The following is a 27,677-nucleotide window of genomic DNA, read 5'->3' as shown; positions in this document are numbered from 1 at the left end:
ACATGCAATGCTGATGAACGCTTATTGACAATACCATTTAATGGTTAGGAAACAAAATACCAGGACATAATTGTTCAAATTCTCAACTTCTCAGATTAAGTATGTGTGTAAGACCATGGGAGATTTCACAGAAAACCAAAAGCTGAGAGCCAGAAAACTCTCAATATCTAGAAATATTGTTTATTACCTGTATCAGAAAATCATTATCCCAGAAGCCAAGGCCAATGTTCTTCCTAATTGTGCACAGATGATTATAATGAGCCATACTATCAGTGGACTGCATTGCCAAATATTAAGATTGTTTAAAATCTTTAAAATTCCAAATTCATGGTGAGAAACATCCTCTAAAATTCAAGGATTAAAATCTACAAAAATAAATACCACTCTGACACTGAAGGGACATCTTCACTTTAAGGCCTTTGTCACAAATCTGAATCTTTATTGTTCTGAAATAAATGTTATAAACATAACTCAAAACAAAAGCTTCAATATTCAGTCTCAGAAGAGGTGTGGCTCAATGCCCATCACATGTAACAAGAAAACTTCCTTTAAAAAAAAGGAAAAAAAAGTACTATGTGAAGTCTTTCATATGAATGAAAATGCACCCTTTGGATTTTTTTGTCTCCTTAGCCTGTATACACGTGAGTGCAAAAAGGTTTGCATTTTCTTCACATTTAGTTCTTGCTATGATGTTTGACGAATTTTTTGCCACTCAACAAATTCATCGAGAAGAACAGGCCCTAGAAAAAAAGAAACAATTTTTGTTAGAATTCAGTGAACTCATCCTTCTCCACGAGCTCCATGCCAGCAATGAGGACAGACGCTTGGCTGTCACGTGAGTTCTGCTGTTCTGCTTACCGGGGCTCACTCCCCTAGACTTTTCTCTTCTGACGTAAGGCACTTCCCACCATGATATTTGCAGCAACTTCCTTTCCAAGGTTCAAGTGTTGGATGAACTCTCCAATAACTAAGTCAAGATTAAACTCTTTTTCTCAACGTTCACAGCTGTTATTTAATTATTAAGGAACATGCAAAGTGTTTACCTTAGTGTTTAACTTAGTAAATGCCAAGATGTGTGTAAGCTTGTTCAAAGGGTGGCTGGTAACAGGACCTAGTATGAATCTAAACACAAAGCAGGTACCTAACAATACTCGACCTAAGAACTATTCTAATAAAAGATATTTGTATAAATGTTCGGAGGTTCCAAACTCATTTTCTTACGGAAGCCAGGTAGGCTTTAATGAACTCACTGTTCTCTCTCTAGTTTTTTTAAACAGAGGAAAGCTCATTGTCAGAAAAAAATATGCTTGCTCTATTTTTCTTAAAACACACAACATTCTGGTGGTCTCTCTTTTTCTTTTATTTTTCATAGACCTACTTCTCTAAGAAAAGTAGCAGGAAGCCCAAGAATAAATGGTAGCTGGAAAGCAACCTACTTGTTGGCATAAACTGTGGGCCAGCAAAATGGAAAACCAAGTCCAACATAAGTTACTACTCAGCTTTACCCACTAACTTTACAGGCCAGTTACAGTTGTCAGATTTTCTGATTTTTCAAACAAATCTAGAAGCTTTATTTTTATGCAAAAACTCTTAATTTAAAGGTTGACTCAAAACATACACAAATATACACATCTGCAGGCCATATACAGTCCCTGGGCTGCCAGCTTACTGTTGCAAGGTATTGTTTCTAAAAATATTAAATTGTATACCATTTTGTAGGGAAAGATCACAGTATATACAGAGAGAAATAAAGTTATCCCTTCTTTAAAGAAGTCCACATTTCAATTTATAAGAATTATCTTACCACGTAATTCTTCCCAACACTAAAACAACACATTCAACCAAACTGATGGTAGAAACTGAAAATTTCTTTCACTGTTTTAGAAAATGTGGCTCACCTAACTTATTACTTCAAAAATCCATTTTAAGGCATTCTGCCCCCTTATCATTGAAAAACACTGAAAGATAACTTGAACAACTGAAAGATTACATATATATATATATTTAGATGTTATTTATTTATTCACAAGAGACACACAGAGAGAGGCAGACACAGGTAGAAGAAGCAGGCTTCCTGCAGGGAGCCCGATGCAGGACTTGATACCAGCACCCAGGGATCACGACCTGAGCCAAAAGCAGAGATGCTCAACCACTGAGCTACCCAGGCAGGCATCCTTTTTTTTTTTTTTTTTAAAGAATTTATTTGAGAGAGAGCGAGCGAGCACGTGCTCGAGAGCATGAGCAAGAAGTGGGGAAGGGGGAGAGAGAATCCCAAGCAGATTCTCTGCTGAGCATGGAACCAGAGGCAGGACTTGATTCCATGACCCTGAGATTACAATCTGAGCTGAAACCAAAAGTATGATGCCTAATCTACTGCACCACCCAGGTGCCCCCAAAAATTATTTTTCATTAACTATTTACTCAGTAATTTCTAAGGAAAGTTATTTTGACATTATTTGCTATACTGTGAATGGGCACCCTGATAACTTAAAGGTTTTTCAACTGTAGTTGATGGTTTGCTTTCCTGTCTTTTAAGTCATGACTGCACTTTTCTTCCACTGGAAATGGAAGGGAAGGCAAGAAAGCAGAATTTTAGCTTTTACACGCAAAAAAATTATAATTTAAATTTAGCTTTAATGCTTATTTTTTTTAGCTTTAATGCTTTTATGTTACTGAGGAAATGATAACATTTCACTTATCAGTGTAGATATTACTTATATGAAAGAGAGCGAGCGAGAGTGTTTAACTTGGTGGGAGAGCATGTGAACAGGGGAAGAAGAAAGAATCTCAAGCAGACTTCCCTCCGAACACAGCGCCCAACACAGGGCTGATCCGACAACCCCAAGATCATAACTTGAGCCAAAATCAAGAGTCAGACGCTCTAGTGACTGAGCCACCCAGGCACCCCATCAGCATAGATTTTATAATAATGCTCAATCTAAGCTCTTGGTCTAGGTCCTACACCTGCCTCCCCAACACTTTTCACATGATTAAATAATAAGAGTTACTGCTAGGAAATTTAAACCCTGTATGGCAATACTACACAAATGTATATTCTCATATAATAGTTCTATAAATTTTATTTTCATAGAAAAACACTGTATCATACTTACAAGCACCATCTTCATCATAGTTACTAAGGTCGGCATGGACAGTTCTGCTGAATTCTAATACGTTGTACCACTGATCTTTGTTCATAACACGATACTTTGATTGCTGTAGAAAATGATATAAATATTTTGAATATTGAACAGGCATTATTTATTTGGACTTGACTTCAAGAAATCTAATTATGACATTTTTGTAATTTAAGTCTTTCTTAATTCCTGTTTAAATTACTGATGCTTCTAAGAAAAGTCTCAGGGACATTTACATGTTAACATTATCCAATTTACATTTTCCTTTATCTTTCCTTCATTTTAGAGAAATAACAGGAGTATCAAAGGTACTACCAGTAACGGTAAAATCTGATGTCTACCCATGTATATACCTATGTAAACAACCCTGGAATCAAGATCTATGATGTATATGACACACATTAAGCTCCCTCATGCTGCTGCCCAGAACATCACTTCTTCGATAAAATTTACTGTTTAACCACATTTTGAAGTTGACATCTTTGCAGGCTGTGGAAAGAGTACTGGCTTGGGTTCAAACCCCACTTCTCTACTTACGTGAGGGACCCTGGGAACACTGTTTAACAACAGAGCCCATTTTTTCATTTGCTGAAGGAGGTTAATGCATAATTTGAAACAGCATTATAAAGATTTTAAGAAACACTGTTGGTCAAACACCCTCCACATAACAAGTGTTAAAAAATATTTAGTTCTCTCAGCTTCCTTAGAGGTGAATACTTTTACACTCAGTTCTATTTATTTTTGTCCCAAACAACTAACAAGGAAGATTGATAACATCCATCAAAAATATGTTTTACTAGCCTTCATTACGCCCACTTTATTAGGCTTAAAGATGTAAATAAATGTACATGAAACCCATTCACTTAAGTCCTTTCCATATCACTGCTTCTTATCAGAAGCTTCAAACAAAGTTACTCTGAGGAATGTGCTAGGATAATCAGCTTTATGAGGTATCATTTTCAAAGCAAAAAGCAAAAGCATCTGTAATTCAAGAAAACCCCTAAAATCAAAAGGGCACAAAAACAGACAGAGAGTCAAAGAAATGCAAATGAAAAAAGAACATTATCTTTGAACCACTGCCGGCAGTGGGTGCTGTGTTAAACTTTCTAAAAGAATACTTTCTCCATGAAGTCAGTATACATTCTTTACTCATCAGTACATTCAAGTACAGGATTATAGCCATTCTCATATTTGTGAACATAAAATATTTTAATTCTAATTATTTAGATTGAACCTAAGTGAAAAGGAGAGTTTATTACTACAACTGGTTCCCTTATGAAGATTTCAGCTTATGATCTTGTATTAAAGAAACCTGATTTAGAAGTTTGAAATTTGTACACTAGCATCTCTCTTCTGCCCAAAACCCAAGAAACTAATTTTTCATGAAGAGTGTCTTTGCTAAAATGTATTTCTTGAAGGTTACTTGCTTTTTTTATGGGGGGGATGCAGGGCTAGAATTGAAGTATCTCACTACAGACTATATTGATGAACATGAACTTGCATCTAAAAATAACAATCTCTCTCTCTCTCTATATATATATATACATACATACACACACACATTTTAACAGAAACTTTTTACTAAAGTAGATTTTTTTAAAAGCACAGGATCCAAAGATCTATTTTGTTTCTCCTCAATCAAAAGGTATAGTTTCCATCAGATTGAGCTTTAAAATTAAAATTTAGTATTAATCAGATTAATATTTTCAAAAAACAAAACATACATACCTCCAAGTACTGGTAAAATACTGAAAACAATGGCCATGTCCTTCCAAGCAGAAGAGCTAGCATAGACTTAGCAGTATCAATATCAAGGCTTCTCTGATCTTTATCCTAAAATACAAGGAAAAATTCTTCTAAGTGTGGTTTCAAGATTAAATAAAGGTTAAAATTACAAAATATGGAAATTCCACCTACCCTTGCAAAATCAAAGGCATATCTGTAGATATTCTTAAACGAAGAAATATCATTTAACTGTGAGCGCAAAAAGTCAAATTTGTTCTGTAACTTTTCTGTGCAGTCACACCTTAAATTAAAAAAACCAAATACATTATACGATCTAGAAAATTAATAAAAGCATCTTTAAGGGGTTAGAAGAATGCATTAAGAAAAAAGTGAGTGCATTCATTAAATTAACCTAGGTTTAAAATTCTGATTCACAAACTTAGAGTTATTAACTAATTGCCTTGTATCTACCAATGGAATTAAAAGAAAAAAAAAACAGAGAAAACCTGGCAATCAATGAAATTTCAGTTAAATGATTTTCCTTTAAAAAAAATACAATTTAATGAAAAGCTCCAGCAAAATCACAAATACCTCTTGAGACATATAAAAATGTGCTTTAACCACACGTAAGGTTTAAAAAGATGGCAGAACAAAGGAAATTAATCAGGCCTCTGTCACATATTTCACTGGAAAGTTCTCAAGCACCAGGCTGGTGAAAAGAGATTAGTCATGAGTGGTTTTAAAAGTTTGGGATAGGGATGCTTGGGTGGATCAGTCAGTTGAGCATCTGTCTGCAGTTCAGGTCATGATCCTGGGGTCCTGAGATCAAGCCCCACAATGGGCTCCCTGCTCAGTGGGAAGTCTGCTTCTCCCTCTGCCTTCCCCCACTCACGCTCTCTCTCGCGTTCACTCTCAAATAAATAAGTAAAATCTTTAAAAATTAAAAAAAAAGTCTGGGATATAACACAGGGAAAATTAACACATTAGTGCTTCAGTCATAGATTCAGATTCCTACATTTTTAGTAACAAAAATCAAAGTAAATATTTAGTGGCAGTACCTGACCTCAAATTAGGTACATAGACGAATGAGTACCAACAAGTTATCCATGTTATTTCTAAAGATAAGATACCAAACATAAAAAAGCAAACAGATTTCTCAAAGATCTTCACTGGCATTCTGACTCACTGGGCTGACAGATGCTCCAATGTTGAGCAAGCAGCAGAGTGGAGGACACCTTTCACAAATGGCACACAACTCATCTCATCCCCTGCCAGGTCCCCATACTTGTCATGCTCTAGCTCACCTACCCCTCACAAATGCCACAGCTATGCTTTAGCGCATATTACTGCCTCTACCTGAGGTGTGTTCCCTCCAACATTTTCACAAAATATCACTAGCCAAAACCTAACTCACATTTTGCCATCACGGACAGACCATTGGACTCCCTTCCATTAAATCAGGGTCCATCTACTGTGACCCACAATATCCTACTCAAATCTGAGTTTCAGTACTTATCACGTAGCAGACATCTAGCATGCTTAGATTTAACTGAGACCTTCACTATTCTAAATCCATATGACATGTGATTCATAATTTTATTAAGGTGTAAATATTCTGGATAAATTTCTAAAGTTGATTAAACTTTGTATTCCTAGAATAAGCCAAACTGGGTAATGCTACCTGTTTCATATATTGCTAGATTTTTGGCTATGTTCATAAAAGAGATGGGCTTGTAAATTTCATTCTTTCACACCCTCTTTACTAATTTTGATAACAAACTCATAGCACAAACCTCAGAAAAGTGAAATAATGTACCGTTTTTTTGTTTTCTGAAAGTTTACTGAATACTAGAATTAGCATTTGTCCAAAATTTGTCCAAAAGCAGCTGAGAAACCACCTAGGTCTTTTCACCTTGGGAAGGAATTTTTAACCACTCAATCAGCATTTTTAATGGTTATAGGACCATTCAGATTTTCTATTTCTTTTTGAATTAACTGATCATGGATATAGTTTTCTGAGAATTTATTTCACATATAATTTTATTTAAAGATGATTATGTTTATAACATTTTCTAATATACATTACTGTTTATTTATGCTTTTTGTTTTTCTTAATCATCTTGCCAGAATTTCTTAACAGCTTTGCTTTCTGTTTTACTAATATCTGAACATCTTCTTCTCTCTTTCTTCAGGTTGATCCTTTCTCTAACTTCTTAAATCACATATTAGTTCATGGGGATGAAGGGGTTTTTTTTTCTTTTAGTGTAACAGGCTACAGATTTTCTTCTAAGTACAGTTTTAACTTCTACCACAGTTCTGATGAATACGGATTCTCCACTTATCACTGATGCCTCACAAGATGATTTCAGAGGTGTAGAAGAGATAAGATACTAGGTTTAAGAGTCTGAGAAGAGAGGGGGGACACTAAGCAAGGGTGACCCTTGAACAACACAGGTCTGAACTGTACAGATCCACTTACAGATGGAATCTGTTTTAGAACATTTTCTTTTCTCTAGTTTACTTTACTGCAAGAGTATAGCATGTAATACCTTTAACATAAAAAAATAGGTGTTATTTGACTGTTACGGGTAAGGCTTCCAATCAACAGGAGGCTGTAAATTTTCAGGGAAGTCAGAAGTAACACAGGGACTTGTGACTGCAGGAACTCCCCCTACTGCCAACAATGATTAGGACTTCCCCCACTCCTGCTGAGTGGTGTTGGAGGTAGCTAGCCAAAACAGAAGGTTTATATAAGATCCAAAGTTTTATAACACAATACTCAAAATTTCCAGGTTTCAATAAAATATTCCTGCATTGTTCGAGGGTCAACTGTATAGACAAATGCTGTCAAAGAATTTGGTTCTAAAAGGGAGCAGAGAAAAGTGACACTAACTAGACTGGGATGGAGGTGGACAGAAGGTTTGCTTTTCTTTTTATTAGACAGAAAACTTCTGCTTTCAGGAAGATGAAGTAAACCTACTTTTCCCCTATCTGTCCTGCTAATTCAACTAAAAGCTCTGGACATTAGCTATAAAATAAACATAAGCCTGGAAGAATTGTGAAAGACTTGGAGGAACAATACAGTGATGAGTGTCCTGGGGTTTTTTGTTGTTGTTGTTGCTGTTTGTTTTTGCCTTATCTATCCCAGACCTGGAGATGAAGGAATCAGCAAACCAGAATGCCAATGGGATAGAGAAAACAACAACAACAACAATCTGCTCTCCTCGTAAAAATCATGCAACCTAGCAAGAAAACAAACTGTCAGAACATTGAACTACCACAGAAAAAACTGTTACCATGCCCACCAATGGCAGCAAAGACTGGAGGAAGCCCTAACAGCCCACCCTCACCAGATGAGGGAAGGTCCTCCCTCCCTCTCAACGCCTGTCCTGTCAGTAGAAACCACATAAAAGCATGTAGTAAGTAGTGCACTGGGGTAGCTTTGCTTTGCTACCTGGGGTAGGTCAGAGAAGGCCTAGTGAGGGCGTGGAACTTACGCCTGCCAACAGTAATGAGGAATTCCTTCTCCTGCAGAGGTGGTGGTAGAAAAAGCTGGCTAAAATAGAAGATTTAAGTAAGATCCAGCGTTTCGTAACATAATACCCAGTATTTTCAGGTTCCAGGAAAAAAAAAAGCACTTGTCATACCTACAACCAAGATGTCAAGCAGAATGTAAAAAGAGAGCCAGTATGTGCAAATACTGAAATGACAGGAAATGTTTTAAAATTATTTGATGTATATTTTAAAGCAGTGATTATGAAACTGGTTCAATAAGCAATTATGGGCACATTAAAACAAATGGATAGAAGGTCTCAGCAAAGAAACAGAAAGTCTAAGAAAAGAAATGTAACATAAAAAAGAACCAAATGGAAACTTCTGAACTGTAAAATACAAGGCAGACTTAAACCTTAATATATTAATAATTATATCAAATGTAAGTAGTCGGAATGTACCAATTAGAAGACAGAGACTAACAGAGTGGATCAAAAAGACCCACAAAACCAAAATGACTCAGCAATATACTATTTAGAAGAAGCAGACTTCAAATGTAATATAGGCAGACTGAAATTCAAAGAATGAAAGTGACACATCATGGGAATATTAGCCAAAAGGAAGGAAGGGTAGCTTTATTAACATCAGTGAATGTAGATTTCAGAGCAGAGAGAACATTATGATAAATGGGTCAATCCACCAAGAAGACCTAACAATTCTAAACGTGTCTGTACCAAGAACAAGAAAATATGTGAAGCAAAAATTTAGAGAAAAGGAGAAATAAACAAAAATATAATTATTTTTAGAATCATCAACACTCTTCTCTGCCAACAACTGACAGAACTAGACACAACATCAGCAAACATAAAGAATTCAACATTATCTACCAACGAGCCCTGACGGACACTAATCGAATATGTCACTGAATTACAACAAAATACGTGTTCTTTTCAAGCATCCAAACAACATAAACCAAGGGAGACCACAGCCTGAGTCATTAAGAAAAGTCTGAAAATATTAAAGAACTGTTCTCTGACTACAACAAAACCAAAGTAGAAATAGCAGGAAGATAAATAGCAAAATCTCCAAACACTTAGAAACTTAACAGACTCCTAAATAATCCAAGGGTGAGAGCAAGTCAGTATACCAAGGTGAGTGAACCTAAGAACACAAGTCAAATTTCCTGAGACACAAAGCAATGCTGGGGGAAATTCACACAGCTAAATGCAAATATTAAAAAAGAAAAAACAATCTCAGTTAATAATCTAAGCTCCTATCTTTAGAATCAAGAAAAAGAAGAGCAAAATAAATCTAAAGCAGGAGAGAGTAAATTAAGAGCAGAAACCAATAAAACTGAAAATAGAAAAATAGAAAAATCAATGAAACAAAGAATGGATTCTTTGGATAAAAGTCAATAAATCAGACAAGTCTCTAGCAAGAATGACAAAGAAAAAGAGAAAATACAAAAATCACCACTGTCAGGAATGAAACAAAAGATGACATTACAGACCTATAGATATCGAAAGGAAATATATTTGACCACTTAGATGAAATGGACCAGTTCTTTGAAAAATGAAACACACACTAACAATACTAAACAATCTGATAAATGATTTGAAATAAATAGTAATTTGAGTGACCCTACATCAATTAAAAAAATCAAATTCAAAATTTCAAAACTTCTAAAAAAGAAATCCGTAAGTTCAGGTGGTTTTACTGGAGAATTCTACCAATCTCTGAAGACCAATTCTATGCTATACTTTTCAAAAAATAAAATATAAGGAAAAACTCCCCAATTCTTTTTATATAGCCAGATTTACCCTGACACCAAAATCAATTAGAGGTAGTATTAAAAAAAAAGAAGAAGGGTGCCAGAGTGGCTCCATCAGTGAAGGTTCTGCCTTGGGCTCAAGTCACGATCCCAGGGTCCTAGGATTGAGTCCCACATGGAACTCCCTAATCACAGGGGAATCTGCTTGTCTCTGCCTCTCCTCCAGCTTATTCTTTCTCTCAGAAAAATAAATAAAAAAAAAAAAAAAAAAAAAAGAAAAATAAATAAATAAAAATCCTAAGAAAAAGAAAAAAAAAATCACAAGAAAAAAATTGTTAACCATGCATGATGATGGATGTTAACTAGACTTATGGTGGTGATCATTTCATTTCCCAAAATACACAAATATTGAATCATTATGTTATATACCCAAAACAATGTTGTGTCAAATACATCCCAAGGAGTAACATAAGGAAAAGAAATGAAAATAATAGACCAATATTCTTCATGAATCCTTAACAAAATATTAACAAAGAATTCAGCAGTGTATAAAAACAATTAGACACCATAACCAAGTGAGATTCATTCCAGGTAAGCAAACTGACTCAGTATTCAAAAACCAATCAATGTAATCACAATAGTAAAAAAAAAAAAAAGAAAAAGAAAAGCTACACGATTAGATTTAATGCAGAAAAAGCATTTAAAATATTCACGTGCAATCATTGAAAACTCACAGAAGGACATGAACAGAAGAGAACTCCCTCAGCTTGATACAGAGCAACTACAGACAACCAAAGCTAACATACTTTATAGTGGAGACTGAACACATCCCTCTGAGACGGTGAGCCAGGAAGGGATGTCCACTCTCACCATGCTTATCCTACACAGTGGTAGATGTTCCAGCCAATGCAGTATGTCAAGGAAAGGAAATAAAAGACATACAAGACCAGAAAAGAAAAAAAAAAAAAAAAACAGTTCCCATTTTCCTATTTTATGTTAAACTCCTATGACATGACTGTCTATGTAGACAACCCAAGGAAGACACACATACACAAAAACTTAGAATAAGTGAGTTCAGCAAGGTCACAGGATACAAGACAACCACATAAAAATCAATTGTATTAGTAATGAACATATGGATGCTGGAATTAAAAATATAGGGTTATTTACAGTGGTCAAAATAAAAATGAAACATTCATGTGTAATTCTAACAAAAAGTACAGAATTTGTATGCTGAAAACTATCCCAAACGATCAAGGAAATTAAACACCAAAAAAATCCATATCTATCTTGTATGTAATTCAAAGACCCAAAATGATACAAGTATCAATTCTCCCCATATTTATTATGCAGTTTAACCAAAATAAGAATTTTTATAAGTAAAAGGAAGATCATTCAAAAATTTTGGGAAAAGCATTGAAATTGGAAAACCTAAAACATTTTGAAAAAAGATCAGTCATCTTGGGGTCCTAGGACTATGCCCTGCTTCAAGCTCTGCACTCAGCAGGGAGTCTCCTTGAGATTTTTCACTCTCCCTGCTTGTGCTCTCTCTAAACAAAAAAACAAAAAAACAAAAAAAAAAAAGAAAAAAGAAAGGAAAGAAAAGAAAAAATCAATCAGTCTATGTGATTGTAGACTTAGTATATAGCAGCTGTCATCTAGACTAGGTGGTGCTGCCAGAAGGTTAGGACACACATCAACAACAGAACAGAGAACCCAGAGACAGACCCACCACACACAAGTATGTCCAACTGATACACGACAAAGGTGTAAAAGCAATTCAACAGAGGAAAGATCTTTTTCAACAAATAGGAATGTGGAGCAGGTAGACTTTTGTAGGCAAAGAATACACCAAAACCTGTCTCACACCTTTTAAAGAAATAAACTCAAAATGCACTACTTATTTAAATGTAAAATATAAAAATATAAACCCTTCCAGAAAAAAAACTTAAGATAAAATTCTCAGGATCTAGGGAAAGAATTCTAGGACTTGACACCAAAGACACAATTCATAAAAGGAAAAACTGATCAACTTGAACCTCATTGAAATTAAAACCTTTTGCTCTGCCAAAGTCCTTGTGAGAGGATGAAAACACAAGCTACAGAGTGGGAGAAAATATTTGCAAACCATATATTTAACGAAGGACTGTATCTAAAATATACAGAAAACTCACGGTGAAAAAAATGTATCCACTATATCCCTCAGCCTCTTTCCTATTTTCCTCAGATATTATAAGTCACCAATTCCTACTTTTATCTACATCTACCTCCTTTGTAATTTATCCACTGAATTTTAAATCTTTATTTTTTACTTTCAGAGATTTAATTACACATTTGAAATCTGATCATCTGACACCATTCTTATTTCTTTAAATATATTTAATGTAGTTATTTTATACTGAGATTATGACAATTCAAAATGCTAGCATTAAAAGCCTAATTCTGAAGTTTAAGATGTTTCCCAATAGGCTTAGTGATTTTTTATTATTATTTAATAAAAACTGAACCTTTTTCTGCAGAATTGAAGCTTCTGTTTAAATGCATTCCTATACAGAAGAATCGCTTCCACTGTACACATGAGACTACTCACCTGGGACATTTGTAAAACAGTTTTTTAGCTTGTCATACGAATAATGAATCTTAGCCTTTAATCTGTATGATGAATTTTTGGTAAGAATTCTGTCACGAATAAGCCCTTCACTGTATGTAGAACCAAGCCCAGGCTATCACATCTCCAACTACTGGACAGATGTGACATCAGAGTTTTTGATCTGATTCTCACCCTACTCAGGCCTTGCAATTTTGTCTCTGACTTGCAACATACACCAAGGTTAATGGCCAGATCCTAGGTGATGAGGAAAAGGTCGATAACCTTAAGGTAAATGCCAGCTTCACAGATCCCTGTGGTATCACCATCTCTTGACATTTCTGGTCTCTGATTATCTTTCTTAATTTATAGTCAAGTCTAGGCATGCTTTTTAAAAGATGCTTTTATATTTCATCCAGCATTTAAGTGTTTTACATGATAAATGGTTTCTTTGCACATTTAGTCTGCCATATGGCCAGAAAAGGAAATCAAAATTTAGATAAGTTAACTATCCAATTTGTCTGGGGCCTAGTTCCTATATATGAATGAGTGTACAATGTATTTCATACAGAAACAAGAAAAGTTTATTCTTACTATTTATTAAAAATGTATTTCTGGGGATCCCTGGGTGGCGCAGCGGTTTGGCGCCTGCCTTTGGCTCAGGGCGCGATCCTGGAGACCAGGGATCGAATCCCACGTCGGGCTCCCGGTGCATGGAGCCTGCTTCTCCCTCTGCCTATGTCTCTGCCTCTCTCTCTCTCTCTATGTGACTATCATAAATAAATTAAAAAAAATGTATTTCTTAGGGACGCCTGCGTAGCTCAGTGGTTGAGCATCTGCCTTTGGCTCAGGGCGTGATCCTGGGGTCCTGGGATCGAGTCCTGCATCAGGCTCCCTGCCTATGTCTCTGCCTCTCTCTCTCTGTGCCTCTCATGTATATATAAAATAAAAATCTTATAAAAAAAATTTATTACTTACTCTTTCATTAAGTAGCTTTTATCAGCATAAAAATTCATTACGTGAAAAATAAAGCTTTAATGGTGTTGAAAATGCAATTAACTTCTACACTTCTACCAGAGGGATATGCAAAAGAAACAGAAACAAATTCTCAGATTAAATGCTCCCATGATGCTGTTTGAAAATTTGGATGTCTTCAGGATCTCCAGAATCATTACCAGTTGATAATGTTCAGAGTTACCACGTTTTAAGGAGCCAATTATGTGTATTACCTTCCTTGTATATCTATCTTAAGTAGAGCCTCATCATCTAAATCTTTGTAACTTCCTGAAGAAGTGCTTTTCACATATTTTTTAGTAATGTGATTCACATTTTCACACAAATTCTCATTCAGAATCTTAATACACTTGAGATTCAGGAAGATAAATACAACAAAGGATAGAAGTTCTTCCTCTCACTACCACCAGAATTTGAAATCATTCTTCAGGGCCTGGCATATAGAAGCATTTCAAAAGTATTTGTTAAGTAAAGTAAAAATACCAAAAATAAGCACAAAATATGTATTTATTTAATTTAAAACAGTTTCAAAATCCCTACCTGGGGAAAGGTTAGTGGGAAATTGTAGTTTCAATGAAATTATAAAGTGTTCAAGTGGTGACTTACAAGTCACCAAGGAAAAAGAATCCAAGAAATCACCTTTTCCAAATATTTTACATTCCACAGGTACACAGAACAACAACATTATTTAGGATATGATTTCAATAAGCTTAGGACAGAGAGAAAGCAAAGAACAAAGTTTCAAGTCAAACAGGGAGAGACCAGGTTAAATTCTAACTTCTCCATTTGCAGTCAGGTGGCTTCACGGACTCTCTCCAGCCTCCTCTCCTCATTTTAACACGACAGAAACAGTAACAGACAACCATGAAGTTAAAGGAGAATACACGAGTTAAATGATTAGAACAGTTCTTAGTTTGAGATGCTCCTTTTGAGGCAAATGGCTTAAAAATCACCTTCCCCCTGGTAACTCTGTCCACACTATTTCATAGCAATCCTAATGGTCTAGCTCAATCTTGAGCAGAGAAAGAATCTAACAGAACAAACATGTGATGTTTTCTTCTTGGAGAAGAATGAAAAACAGAGTACAAACTTCCACGTTTATTACCCACATCATAAAGACTGAAAGGACACAGAAAAACCAATGAGCATACCCAAGCTGTCACTAATACATTACAAGACTAGTATGTCATGGAAACCAAGAAAGAGTTTTTTTAATAACAACGAAATAAAACCCCACAGACTTTAGAGACACTGGTACTATAGGTACCATTCTCCACGGCCACTGTGGTTAGAATGAATATAAATGGATTTAAATTTCAACTGTAGGCCTTGGACATTAATTTCCTGATTATTGCTATATATTTGATTAGCAAAGGAGGCGTTTACATTTCTGCCTCTTTAAAGACCTCTAAAATGAGAAGAAATTACCATTCATGTATTAGATCTAAGTGAGATTCTCTTCCTTAGAGAAGTCTCATTAAGTATGCTGGACAGACTGATGATCCACAACAGAAGAATCTGATTCAGAATTCTGTATCTAGAACTTCCTCAAATAAGGTCTACCGACCCAAGCAGCACATTTCTGCGGACACCTGGAAATGAGGAGAAGAGCATTTGAAGTTGTCACTAAGAGCAGAGGGAAAGAATGCTAACAGCAATTACTAGTTGGGCCCCAAATGCTACATGAATGACAGCCACACATCACAGCACCCCATCCATCACACTCTTCTATCCTCACCGAACAATCAGATAAATGTTCCCCATTCCTCTCTCACCTAAACCAAGTCAAGTCAAGCCAGACCACTGTCTTGAATCTTCACAGTCCAGGGCTCAATACAACTTGTAATGTACTGAGAGGCAGCGTGATTGCTGCCATTCCTGGCAGGTGCTCCCTCCTGCCTCCTTTTCTCATGATCATAATCAAAGTACAGTCTTCAAAGTTCTATGCTAAGTGTTTTCTCCACCAACATGGTATTTCCCTCTTGCTCCAACACCACCATCAGCTAGCAGATGTGAGAAAAGTTCTCCACTCCAGCCAGTAAGGCATGCCCACACAAAAACATAAGTACCCCTGGAGTCTTGCATCCACAGATACAAGGAAGATCCACATGGAATGTGTTGTGTATAGCAGCGTATGTGCATCATAATAGGGATAAGGTCTAGTTTTTCTAAGGTGCTCTTAAGAGTCTATGAGCATCAGATCAACTACACACTATCTGATGGTTTCCCAGTCTGTAAGGGAGGGTTTAAGCTCCCTCCACATGTTAGCCTAGGCCCTCCATAATATAGCTATTATCCCTACCATCTGGAATTCAAACCTGTCTATTTTATGTACTTTTGATTTTAACCAATCAGACCACTTCCCTCACACACACGTTTTCCTTTCCCAAGGCTCTGCTCACGATTTCCTCTTTAGAAATAGTATTTCCTATATCCTTAACCATCAAAATCCTGATCATTCACAAGGCCCAGTTCATATGATGATCCATGTATACAGATTTTCCTGTCTCCATAGCCTAAATTGATCTCATTAGCAGCTGTGCTTCCATACTTGAGCACGTGTTATGTTCCACCTGGATGTACAGTTATAGCACCACAGGGCTTTCCTGCCCTCTCAGCATCTTCACCAAAGGGCAGAGCTACCTTATGCTTCACTGTGGTCACAGGGAAGTGGCACAGCACCTGACATAACAGAGGTGTTTACCACAAGTGTCTACAGATCAAACCCAACCTGTGGGGCAACCTAGTGGTTACTGAACAATGATGGGAAGTACACAGAAGAGAATCCCTGGAAAGGATGTGCAACTGCATCCTTTGAAACCTACAAAATGGCCATTCTAGTCTAATTATACACAATCTCACACCCACAAATTCTTCCGCACAAAACAGAAAGGCAATTCAGTTACAAAAAGTCTGTATGTATAAACAGCCTTAAAATAAATGAAGTACAGAAGTAGTCTAGTCTACACAATTACAGATTTATTTAATCATGGCTGTTATAGTCTACCTTCCTTGAGCACAGTCTATACTCTAATACCTGTTTCTATTCTTTAACAAAGCTCTACTAAAGTTTTCTAAGGGTTAAAATTAATTAATTTGAAACAATGATAACTATATTAAGACAATTTAGGGACCATCAAAAAACTATGCCCAGGTTAAGTCAAATCCTAGAAATATGAAAAAAAATCTATGAAGGGAATCAAGTCTGTGAAGTTTTACATTTTATGACTGTGAATTAAATAAAACCAAGTATATCAGGCAACTATAAATAAAAACCTAAGACTTACATAGATTCTTCTGTCTCTCCTGCTTTAAATATTAAACTACTATAGACTTTGCAAGTTTCTTACAAGAAAATTCAAGGACTTGTTAAGACTTACCTAATAAAAGATACTTCAATCTAGCTCATAGGGGAAAAAAACAACTATTTTCTCAGTCAAGAGCACTTGACTCATTTGAGCAATTCCAAGGCTTTATAGCATAGAGTACAGCAGAGGGGCAGGGGTAATAAGTGAATGAAACAGAAACCTGAGTCAATTTTAAGTGTTCAGTAACTGCTTTTATGTTGCATAGCTTGTGAACTTCCCATAGAAAAGAAGTGCTGATAAAAAAAATACATGTTCAAGGGTTAAATCAATTTCTATTCTTTTACCCAAAGCCATATGCTAATTATTCAAGAGTAATTATTAGGAATGCGTGTGTTCACACATTTCTGTTATACAAAGGCTCTTTATATTACATCAAGTTATGCAAAAACAAATAATAAACTTTGTGGGGTGCCTGGGTGACTCGGTCGGTTAAGGTCTGCCTTCAGCTTAGGTCATGATCCCAGGATCCTGGGATGAGCTCCACGTGGGGCTGCCCACTAGGCAGGAAGCCTGCTTCTCCCTTTCCCTCCCCCTCCTGCCTGCTGCTCCCCCTGCTTGTGCACACGCTGTCAAATAAATAAATAAAATCTTAAAAAAAAAAAAAATTCACACACACTTGTTAGCTGGGATGTTCAAAAAAGCAGTATACAAAAAATTCAGCAGCAGTACAAAAAAGCAATTATAGTGCCAAATAAAATGTCTTACAATGAATAAGCCATGTTACAACAGATATAAATTTTAATAAAACGTACAAAGCTGTATATGAACTAGTTTATATTCTTTGCATACTTGTCTGTACATTTTATCATTCTCTAAAAAGCTAACTGAGGGTTGGATATTTCCAAAGAATTTCAGAATCAATATCATTTTAATCTGGTATATTATGACACCTAGATGAATGACAGAATTCAAGCCTGGTTAGGCTATAAATACTATGATTCAAAAAGTTAATAATAGTCCTTTATTTTATAAAGATTGCTAACATATATAAAGAAAAATAACAGGAAGTACAGTATGCTAGACTGGTAATCTGGAAATATAAATTCTATGTCCTAGCTCAGCCACTAAATAGCTATGTGAACCTGGGTAAACATTTTCTTCACCTATCTGAGTCTGACCCCTTCTCTCACCTATAAAAAATGACTGAAATGACAGGGTTGATTTTATGTTCTATTCTAGAAATTATAATTTGGCTCATATAAGCAAAAGTTTTTATGTGAATCTATTTAAAATATCTATTATGTTAATTCTGGTTAAAAAGGAGAATTACAAAGCATTACATGCTGAAAATTCAAATATAAAAATTCAAGTTCCATATGAACAGATGCACTTAAAAGAATATCTTGAGGTATTCTGAAATGTAAGGACATGCAAACAAGTAGTAAAGAATAGCTAAATGTGTTAATAAAAGCATAACCACAACAGGAAACCACATGGCTAATTGACCCCCAGGTTTCAGCTCAAAAGTATTATAAATTAATGCTTCCTCTATTTTAGAATCTTGGTAATTAGTAACATCCTGCATGAACATTAGGAACATAATTTAAAAATAATACATAATTACTAACTGATTCTGAAACTAAGCACACTTTACTATGCAAAGTAAAAATCAAATTATTTTTGTAAAGGAGCAATTCTGTAACTTATCAGAGTTTCAAAGGCAGCATCTGAAAGTATTAACTAGAACATGGCTAAGGGTTGCAGGGCTGCCATACAACCTTTCTGCTTTTGTTCTTCATAAGATTCATTTGGCAAAAAAGAAATAAAAAAGAAGTGCCATGTAACTCTATCTTCAAATACCTTTTCAAAATGAAGCATAAAATTGAAGAGAAGAGGCCCCAGAGCTTAGGTCTGCCCAAAGAACAAACTCCTTACACAGCAGAACTCTGTATTCAGAGAAAGAAATCATTTGCTCAATCTGTGAACAAATCACTTTGATCACAGACCTCTAATTCACTCAAGTCAATAATCTTTGTAAGACTGTACAAAGATTATTCAAGATTATGAAAAATGGGGTAACTATTCATTCTGCCAAGACCACAATATAAATTTTGTCAATCCCTAACTGTTATAGATCAAACCAATTTGATTAAGGTGAAACCTTACTCCTAAAAATTACGAAGCACAAAATATCAATTAAGATCTTCAAATAGGCCATCAAATTTGTTTTTTAAAAAAATGTCTTACTGTAATGAAGTCATCCCTTTTAACCATTCTTCCTTGGTAAAAAATCCCATGCTTTCAGCCTCCAATTTCCACGCTAAAACTAACATAATAATCTGGAAAGAACAGAACATAAAGGATAGGGGAAAAGTCAGCAGAGATAATCATGTCTGTATTTATCATGGAGAGCATTTTTATACAACTATTTCCATCTTCCAACTATTAAAGAGTACAACCTCTGGCATTATTAACTCTAAAGAAATTTAGATGGGCCAATTTCTTAAAAGTATAAAGCTCTAAGTTTCTGAAGGTAGAATCTCTCTCACTCTATTACAAATAACATTTGTATCAAGAAAGAGAACATGTGCCCAACTTAAATTGGTTACAAATACTGAAAATGACAATTTACAGTATTAAACATGAAGAAACAAAATTCTGATATAAGATTAAAGTGTCTCGATTTTTAGAAATATGTAAATATGCTATACCCCACTTATACTCCATTCTTAGAAATAAAACATACATTTTCAGGTTCAACACCAATGTCTTCACAAAATTTTTCCATTCCTTCTGGCCCTACAACTTCATCAGGACCTTCAAAGACAAAAATAATTTACATATTTTATTGTTATATTAATATCAACATAAAACATAAGCTATTGCACTAAAGGCATCTATGAACACACCATAAAAATTTTTTAAATAACTAAATCTGAATTTTGACACATTTTTTATAAAGGTATAAATATTTGATATATGACTTAAAATGTAAAATTTCTGAAATATTCTTTACACACTTTACAAAATGAAATTAAGGGAAAAAAATGAAGTAGCATTCATATCAGTCACTTGTTTGTACAGTAACTTGAACCCATCCTTTAAAAAAAAAAAAAACATTTACGGAGAGCCTTCTCTGAAGAAAATTTTTGGCAATGCATAAATACAAAGAACCACGAGAAATTTTACTAGAATGTGTACGAACAGCCCACAATTCAAGACAGTAATCAGAGAATACTCGTTTTCTTGCTAAAACATAAGGTCATTTATTACCCTTGTGAATACAACCAAATAAAATTTAATACTTTAAAAAGATACAAATATTTTGAAAATAAATAACTCAGAGAAATTACTATTTCCCTTGTCACCTTGGATCTAAAATAGATAGTAAAGCATTAGATATTCCACCTTAATACAGAAACAGAAGTTTATTATTATTTTCTTAAAATATTTTATTTATTTATTCATGACAGACACAGAGAGGGAGAGAGAGGCAGAGACACAGGCAGAGGGAGAAGCAGGCTCCATTCAGGGAGCCCGATGTGGGACTTAATCCCGGGTATCCAGGATCACACCCTGGGCTGAAGGCGGTGCTAAACCGCTGGGCTGCCCAGAAACAGAAGTTTAATCCCTCAATTAGCTTGTCCAAAAATTAGTGATACTTATCTTGTTTCTTATTTTTCTCCCTTAACACTAAATATAAGTCAATACACCAATTCTCATATTTTATGTTATCAGATTCCCAAAAGACAGTAATTACATCATTGCTAGGTCCCTTTCCTAACTCGGTAAGATTACAACAAATTTGAGACACCATGAATGGACTCTGAGAGCATTCTGCTAAGCTAAAAAAGTCAGTGGCAAGTAACATACAATTGTAACGTATATGTGGAATATACAAACAAACATGCAAGAAAACCCAAGCTCTTAAATACAGAGAACAGACTGGTGGTTGCCAGAGGCAGGGATGGGGAGTAGGAAAAAATGGGTGAAGGGTGGTCATAAGGTACAAACTTCTAGTTATAAAATATATAAATCCTGGGATGTAATGTACCACATGATGACCACAGTTAATAATACTGTATCGTTGTATTTTAAAGTTGCTAAGAGAGTAGATCTTAAAAGTTTTATCACAAGAAAAAAATGTGTAACTATGTATTTTAATAGAAGTTTCATAACTAATGTCATATCTCACTTGAAAAAAAAAAAGACTGAAACTGGTGGCCAAGTCGGTGGGCGTCTGCCTTCAGCTCAGGTCATGATTTCAGGGTCCTGAGATGGAGCCCATCCATGTCTGGCTCCCTGCTCAGCAGGGAGTCTTCCCTCTCCCTCTGCCCTCCTCCACTCGCATGTTCTCATTATTATCTCTTGCTAATAAATAAAATCTAAAAGACTGAAACAATCATTTAAAACAATTATTAAGTACAATAGAACTATGTTATCACTTTTGATTTTTGAAAAGTCTGCAAATATTAAAGTGGCCAAAACAAATCTTGTTTTCCTTTCTTAAGGGCTTATAAAAATTTTGGAGCTTCATAAATCACAGATTAGACCATGGCTACTCAGGTGGCATTGTATACCACCTGATTAGTTCACCAGTACAGCATGAAACCCACACCCTATGGGGTTTTGTGTGTGTGTGTGTGTGTGTGTGTGTGTGTGTGTTTTTCCACAGAATACAGCCAACCAGTATGTGGACTAATATATTCTTGCTACTTCAGATGAGATCCAGGCTGCTAAGATGACATTAAAACATGGTCTGAAACCAAAAGCCTTATTTAATTTTCTGGTTTAAATAAATACTGCAATTATTTATGCAGTGAGGTGTTAAAAGGTGAGAGGGGTGGTAATTACAGGACACTTTCACTTCCTAATATATATTTGGAGAATTTATGAGAATGTGTTAATTATGTAACTTTAAAAGCATACATATACAATAAAGCTGTTAAAAATATAACTGAATATGTATCCTTATATATGGCTTGGTTGAAAGTGAAAATTAGATTAAAAATGTAATGGAAAAAACAAATTATTCCTATGAAAAAGAAAACTAACTTGCCCTCAAATCTATCATCATTAGGAATCAGGAGAGAGAGCTGAAGAGTCATGTCAAGATGATCAGTTACCATCATGAAATAGTCAACTGGGGGACTAGTTAGTGGTTAACAACAGATGAGAAACCAATTATGTTATAGGGAGCTACAGAAGACATACACAAGATGTTCCCGTAAATATTAAGTGACTTTCCCAAAGCAATGCAAATAATAACAAATCTAACTCTAAAACAAGGTCAATACCAATATTCTTTTCCTGGAGCGCAGCATAACGTTTCTCTTACTTATGGAAATATAGTCTTCCAATCTACTCTGGAGCTGAATTTAACTCAGGCAAAAAGTTGCTACTAAACTTAAGAAGATATGGGAATGATGGAGTTCACTCTACTAGCTGGTAGAACTTTATTAGAAGTTAGCAATTCTTTCCTGATTTTGGGGTTCTTTGTAAGATTTTAAAAGTACCTTTTCAATCTCCATGATTTTGTCCAGTAACAGGCCCCCTGTATTACTGAGTCCTTGCTAATGTAAGTATCACTCAAGATGAGAGGTCTTGTTGAAAGGGCAAAACCGTCAAGCTTAACGCACACCACCTATGATATTTTATTAACAAAATTAGTAGTAAAATATTTTTAAAACTAAAAGTAAAGAGTCCATTTTGTTTATAACCATAAAATGTTCCCAGGAATATCTGCAGAGTCTAAAAGCATGCCAGGCATAGCAGATACTCAGGGGAAAAAAATATGCTCAATGAATGACACAGCACGTTCAACATGAGCTTCACAGGAGCTGTCCTATTAATTCTGCAACAGAACTGTAAAATTACACAACCAGTAAATCTAATGTTATAATGCTATTTACCCTTTTAATAATTGCTTACATTTACTGAGTTCTAACTACATTCTGGATACTGTGAGAAGCGCTTTACATGTATTCTCAGGAAGCGCAATATTGTCTCCATATTAATATAGGATATCCCCATTTTAAGACAGAACAGTTACTGTCTGTTTGGTAAATGACTGGTTCCTTCTTAGGTTTAGTCTCTGCCCCAAGGAATGACTAGAGAGGCCTTCCCTAAGCACCCTACTTGAACGTCCATCCAAACTTCCTACTTTCTATCCCTACACCTGACCATATTTTTATTTATAGCACCCCACAATCTTTAACTGTCTTGCCTCCTTAGCTATTTACTGTCTTCCCCACTAGAAGGCAAGTCCCTTAAGGGCAGGGACCCTGTCTGACTTGTTCATGACTATATCCCTGGCACTTATCAGCACCCGACCCACAGCAAATGCTCAATATTTACTGAATGAGTCATTCAGTAAATGACATAATATAAACTACCCTCAAGTACATTTACTAATATTTTTTTATAAAAGGAAAATTAGTTGCCATGAATGTAATTTAAAAAAGAAATTATAAGCTAGTAGTAATTATAAGCACAGGCTCTCCAATCAGAATGACCTAACATTGAATCCTGGCTCTTGTCACTATTCAACTCTTGTCATTATTCAATCTAAACCTGAGCTTTCTCATCTATAAAAAGGGATAACACCACTTACTTAACAGAATGATTGTAAGATAACATTATATAATTATGATTTTTGAAGTACAGACAGAAATTATTGTGTTGGCTACTACAAAAATGCTAGTATAGGAAATACATGTTGAGCTAATTAGAATATTTTGCTACCCATCAAAGTCCCAAGGAGAGGAAATACAAATAAGCATGAAAGAAAAAAAATGGACTAATTTTATGGTATTTCTTTGTAAGTGAAATAAGATGAGTGACCTCTTGATTCTATATCATTAATTCCAGTATAGCTGGCATTTTGAATAATGGGTCAACATTTAAATGGAGGTCAGTAAGAAATGAACTCCTTCATTTAATTTGGGTTAGACATTGTCTTGGGATGCCAGTAATAGCAGTTTTTCTGGTCTAGAAAGAATCTGTTCTGTTACCAAACAATTTTTAAATTATACTTTGGGGATCCCTCAGCTGATTCAACAGTGAAGCTGCGGTAAACCCATCAACAGTCTTATTTTCCATACGGTTAGCTTAAACTTATACCTCAAGTCCAGAGTATACTGTAGATGTTAACTGACCAGCACTAAACATGAAAGTGATGGCACAGACACCACTCTTGTTTTATTTTAAACAGTTAGAATGATAGTGATAAAAGGAGGGAGAAGCTGTAAAACCATTAATTCCAAAAGACCAAAACCATTCTGAGGGGGGAAAAAATGTTTTCATACATGCTTATGACAAAGTTAGGAATAAACAGGAAACAAGTATTCTTCCCTATATGCCTCACTGTGAGTCTCCCTGGGGGTTCTGACTTTCACCCCCAGGCTACAACCCCATCCCAGGCCTAGAGCATCCTCCATTTTCACCTAGGCTTCAGTGAGTGCCCCTCAGAAGCCCAGTTTCCTCCTACACCTACCACAGAACACCTTTCTAATACAGCATTTATCACACTGTACTAATATCAGTCTGTTCACTTTCTTATCACATTTCTAGTAGAACTGAACAGAGCTAAACATCAATGATTAAGGGGCAGATGTGTTGTATAAGAACAGATCTGAATCTTACATCTTTTACTAAGCCTCCCCAGTTTCAGAAAATGTCAGTTTGGGTTCAGAAAAATTTCAATAGAATATGGAAAAGAAAAATAAGAACTATGTAAAGCATAAAATGTTTTGTTACATACTTTGTGTTTTCCACAATATTAACTCTACTTTAGCTAATGGACATAAACCAATAAATGTATCTGTTTACAAACTGTATCAATAGTAAATGTGTCTCACCCCCCCCCATTAACTATATACCTCATTATACTTTTAAAGAAATATCATCTGACATGGCCCCAAATTCTCAGTCTGCCCATAATCCCCAGTCTTAATTAACCCTGATCCCAGGACACAGCACTGACACAAAGCAGGCCTGCAATAAATAATTTGTTAAATGAATGAACCAAACAAATGTTTCAAGCATGTGAGTGATATCTTCTTATATTAATTTCATTACCTGCATACTCATAAAACCAAGCCAGGCACTTCTTGCTTGAAAAATGCTCGTCTCCACTTATTAGTCTAGCGGGGGGGTGGGATCTGCAATAGCTTAGAAAACACACACGCCTAAGAATTTTATCAAGGCTCAACTTTCAGTGAAAAGCTACGTTCAATATGAACCACTTCAATTCAAAGTAAACAAAGTACTTTTTTTACAGCTGCTATCATAGGAAAAAATTGAGAGTTTGTTTAGTATTTGCAATTTGAAACAGTATTCTATACGCAAAATTTTCTGGCTAATAAACCCAAATGCTACTTTGCTCACTAACAAAATCCAAAAATATCAACTAAAATAATTTCCCCAGATTTCACATGACCACATGGAAGTTCAACCTAATAGTCTCAACACAAGATTGGTAGTTGGGAAAGTATTAGTCCTTACAGTGATTCTTCTGCTGATTCATATGGAAATTATATCTGTGCATAATGGACACACATTTGAAAACAAAATATTACAAAATATATTTTGATACTTAATATTTTTTAAAAATCATATATTAACAGTTGTTTATGATAAAAGATGATCCAGGACCCAAGAGTATAAGTAAATTCTACAGATTAAAAACAAAAGATAACAAAAGATACAAATAAGAAGATAATAATTGCACAAATAATTGGGCCAAAGCTATTTAATCCCAAAGCCTATCTCTTCCACAAAATCCTTGAAGGTTGGGAAGTTCAGAAACGGCCTTTAGGATTTAATGAGGTTCAGGGAGCCTTGTCTCAAAGAGCTGGGATAGCTATACCATCACAGTGACCTAGAAATGCTACAACATTAGCTACTGAGTAATGTAATCCATAAAGGCACCATATTTAACAGTTTAAGTTGATAGAGCAAAGTATCACCTGAGTTTTAGGAACACCGCTTGGATATTTTAATGTGGTTCATTTAAATAATTTTGATGTCACCACTTAAGATGGCCACAAATTAGAGCAATAAAGAACTAATTTATATGCTTCATAAAAAATAAGAGCTGGTGGAGGAGCCCCGTCAAATTGCAGTGAGTTACCTTGTTTCACACCAACAGCCCCAAATATCCTCAGTAATAAAGGGAAAGATTCAGTCAACTGCAAAGGGAGGGTGCGGGCTAAGGTACCTACCTGACTTGCAAGCAGATCTCTCTAGCAGAGCTCTGTCATTACCTCGTCTTTATAACGCTGACTACAGTCCTCTTGTAATGGTTGCATCTGAGGTTGTTACATCAAGTGCCAACCAGTGATACCGTCAGACACCCAGGGAGATTTACAAAGGAGCCACTTCTCACACCCAAATTGCAATGATTTTGTGCAGCACACAACGTTGCTGTGGTGCCTCAATGGCACGCTACAACGGGATCAAAGAGCTATAATTACAGCTCTGCTTCATCTTCTCTCTCTCCAAGAGGACACTGGGTAAAATAACTACCAAATTATTAATATTTATACCGAGAGCTAAGAGCATCTTGAATGCTAGAGAACAAAACCGCAAGCGCGGCCTTTCCCACTCTGCACGTACGCGACTTGGCGCAGGTGGAGGCACTGTAGTTCCAGCCGGGATCTTCCAAATCCCCAGTGGGGAGGCCGATTCCAGCACAGGGAGCTCCGCTTTCTATCCCCCCCACCCCAGGTCGTCAGGTCCCCGTGACCCCAGCTCCTTTCCCTTCCTCACTCGCTACAGAGAAATTGTCTAAGCGACTCCTTCGGACTTGGGACTCCGTTCCAGGTCTGGAAGCAGGTGGGAGTGGGGATTCAGGGATGCAGGAAGGCGGGGGGCAGAGAGGCGAGGGCACCGTCCCGGCTCTCCCCCGGACCCCCGGGGCGCGCACCGCCCCAGCCCAGGCGGATCCCACAGCCCCTCCCGGGGCGCGCACGCCGAGCACGAGGCGCAGTCGGGAGCACAGCCTCGCGGGGTCCCGCGCCGGGCAGCAGGCTCCCCCGGCGGGGGCTCGTCTCCCCAGCCCGGGCCCGAGCCCCGAACCCCCTGAGCCCCGGCCCGCCGGCGTGTCCTCTTGCCGCCCAGCAGAAGGAAGACGGAAGGGGCTGGGGCGGGGGAGGGGAGGGGAGGGGAGAGGAGGGGAGGCGATACCTGGAGATTTTACACTTCTTGAGGCCTCCGTCTTCCGCCACTGCCGCTGCCACCCCAGGAGATTTTCTCTTCTTCTTCACCGGCATCTTCCGCCCTCCCCGGCAGGGCGGCCAGGGGAGCCGGGGCAGGGGGTCGCTGTCCGCCGGCTCCCACACACAGCAGCAGGCGGACACGCAAAGCCGCCAGCCCGCAGTGCAGCGGCCCAGCCCGGCCGCAGCCCGCTCGCGGATCCCCCGCCCGCCCTCCTCCGCTCGAGGCCGGGGGCTCTCTCCGGCAGTGGACACTGCGGCGGCCTCGCACGGAGGAGAGAGAACGCGGACAGCGCGGCACCGCCACCACTCACACACTCCGAGGGCGAGAGCCGCGCTCTGACCCGGATGCGGACCTCTCCGTGCCGGAAGTGACGCCAGCACGCCGCTGCCGCCGGGGGCGTGGCCGTGTGCGCCCGGGCCGGG

General features: G+C 36.9%; 1 protein-coding gene across 4 annotated transcripts; it reads right to left on the bottom strand.

Annotated features, from left to right (window-relative positions):
• Positions 1 to 16: 16 nt before the first annotated feature.
• On the bottom strand, positions 17 to 27,614 carry DCUN1D5 (defective in cullin neddylation 1 domain containing 5). Of its 4 annotated transcripts, XM_038536348.1 has the most exons (9): positions 27,223 to 27,611; positions 26,259 to 26,481; positions 25,114 to 25,205; positions 19,781 to 19,851; positions 19,282 to 19,373; positions 5,055 to 5,163; positions 4,866 to 4,970; positions 3,114 to 3,216; positions 17 to 740 (listed from the first exon to the last, which is right to left on the bottom strand). In XM_038536348.1, exons 4-9 carry the CDS (start codon positions 19,820 to 19,822, stop codon positions 685 to 687), a joined length of 507 nt encoding a protein of 168 aa, XP_038392276.1. In that variant the 5' UTR covers positions 19,823 to 19,851; positions 25,114 to 25,205; positions 26,259 to 26,481; positions 27,223 to 27,611; the 3' UTR covers positions 17 to 684. The 4 variants fall into 4 exon arrangements, with proteins under 4 accessions (XP_038392276.1, XP_038392275.1, XP_038392278.1 ...); XM_038536347.1 differs by lacking the exon at positions 26,259 to 26,481 and having other exon boundaries at positions 27,223 to 27,614; XM_038536350.1 differs by lacking the exon at positions 19,282 to 19,373 and having other exon boundaries at positions 27,223 to 27,612.
• Between the last annotated feature and the right edge of the window lie 63 nt (positions 27,615 to 27,677).

Source organism: Canis lupus, chromosome 5, assembly GCF_011100685.1.
Source record: "Canis lupus familiaris isolate Mischka breed German Shepherd chromosome 5, alternate assembly UU_Cfam_GSD_1.0, whole genome shotgun sequence".
NCBI lineage: Eukaryota > Metazoa > Chordata > Mammalia > Carnivora > Canidae > Canis > Canis lupus.
Note: the sequence above shows the minus strand (reverse complement) of the source record. Positions and strands in the feature narration are given on the sequence as shown.

Coding starts and splice junctions, on each gene's coding strand:
- DCUN1D5 (XM_038536347.1), bottom strand. CDS start 27,308: ATGCCGGTGAAGAAGAAGAGAAAATCTCCTGGGGTGGCAGCGGCAGTG. Junction 19,852..25,113: donor TTGGTTTTATGAGTATGCAG/GTAATGAAATTA, acceptor TTGTCTTTGAAG/GTCCTGATGAAGTTGTAGGG. Junction 3,217..4,865: donor TATTTTACCAGTACTTGGAG/GTATGTATGTTT, acceptor CATTTTCTACAG/CAATCAAAGTATCGTGTTAT.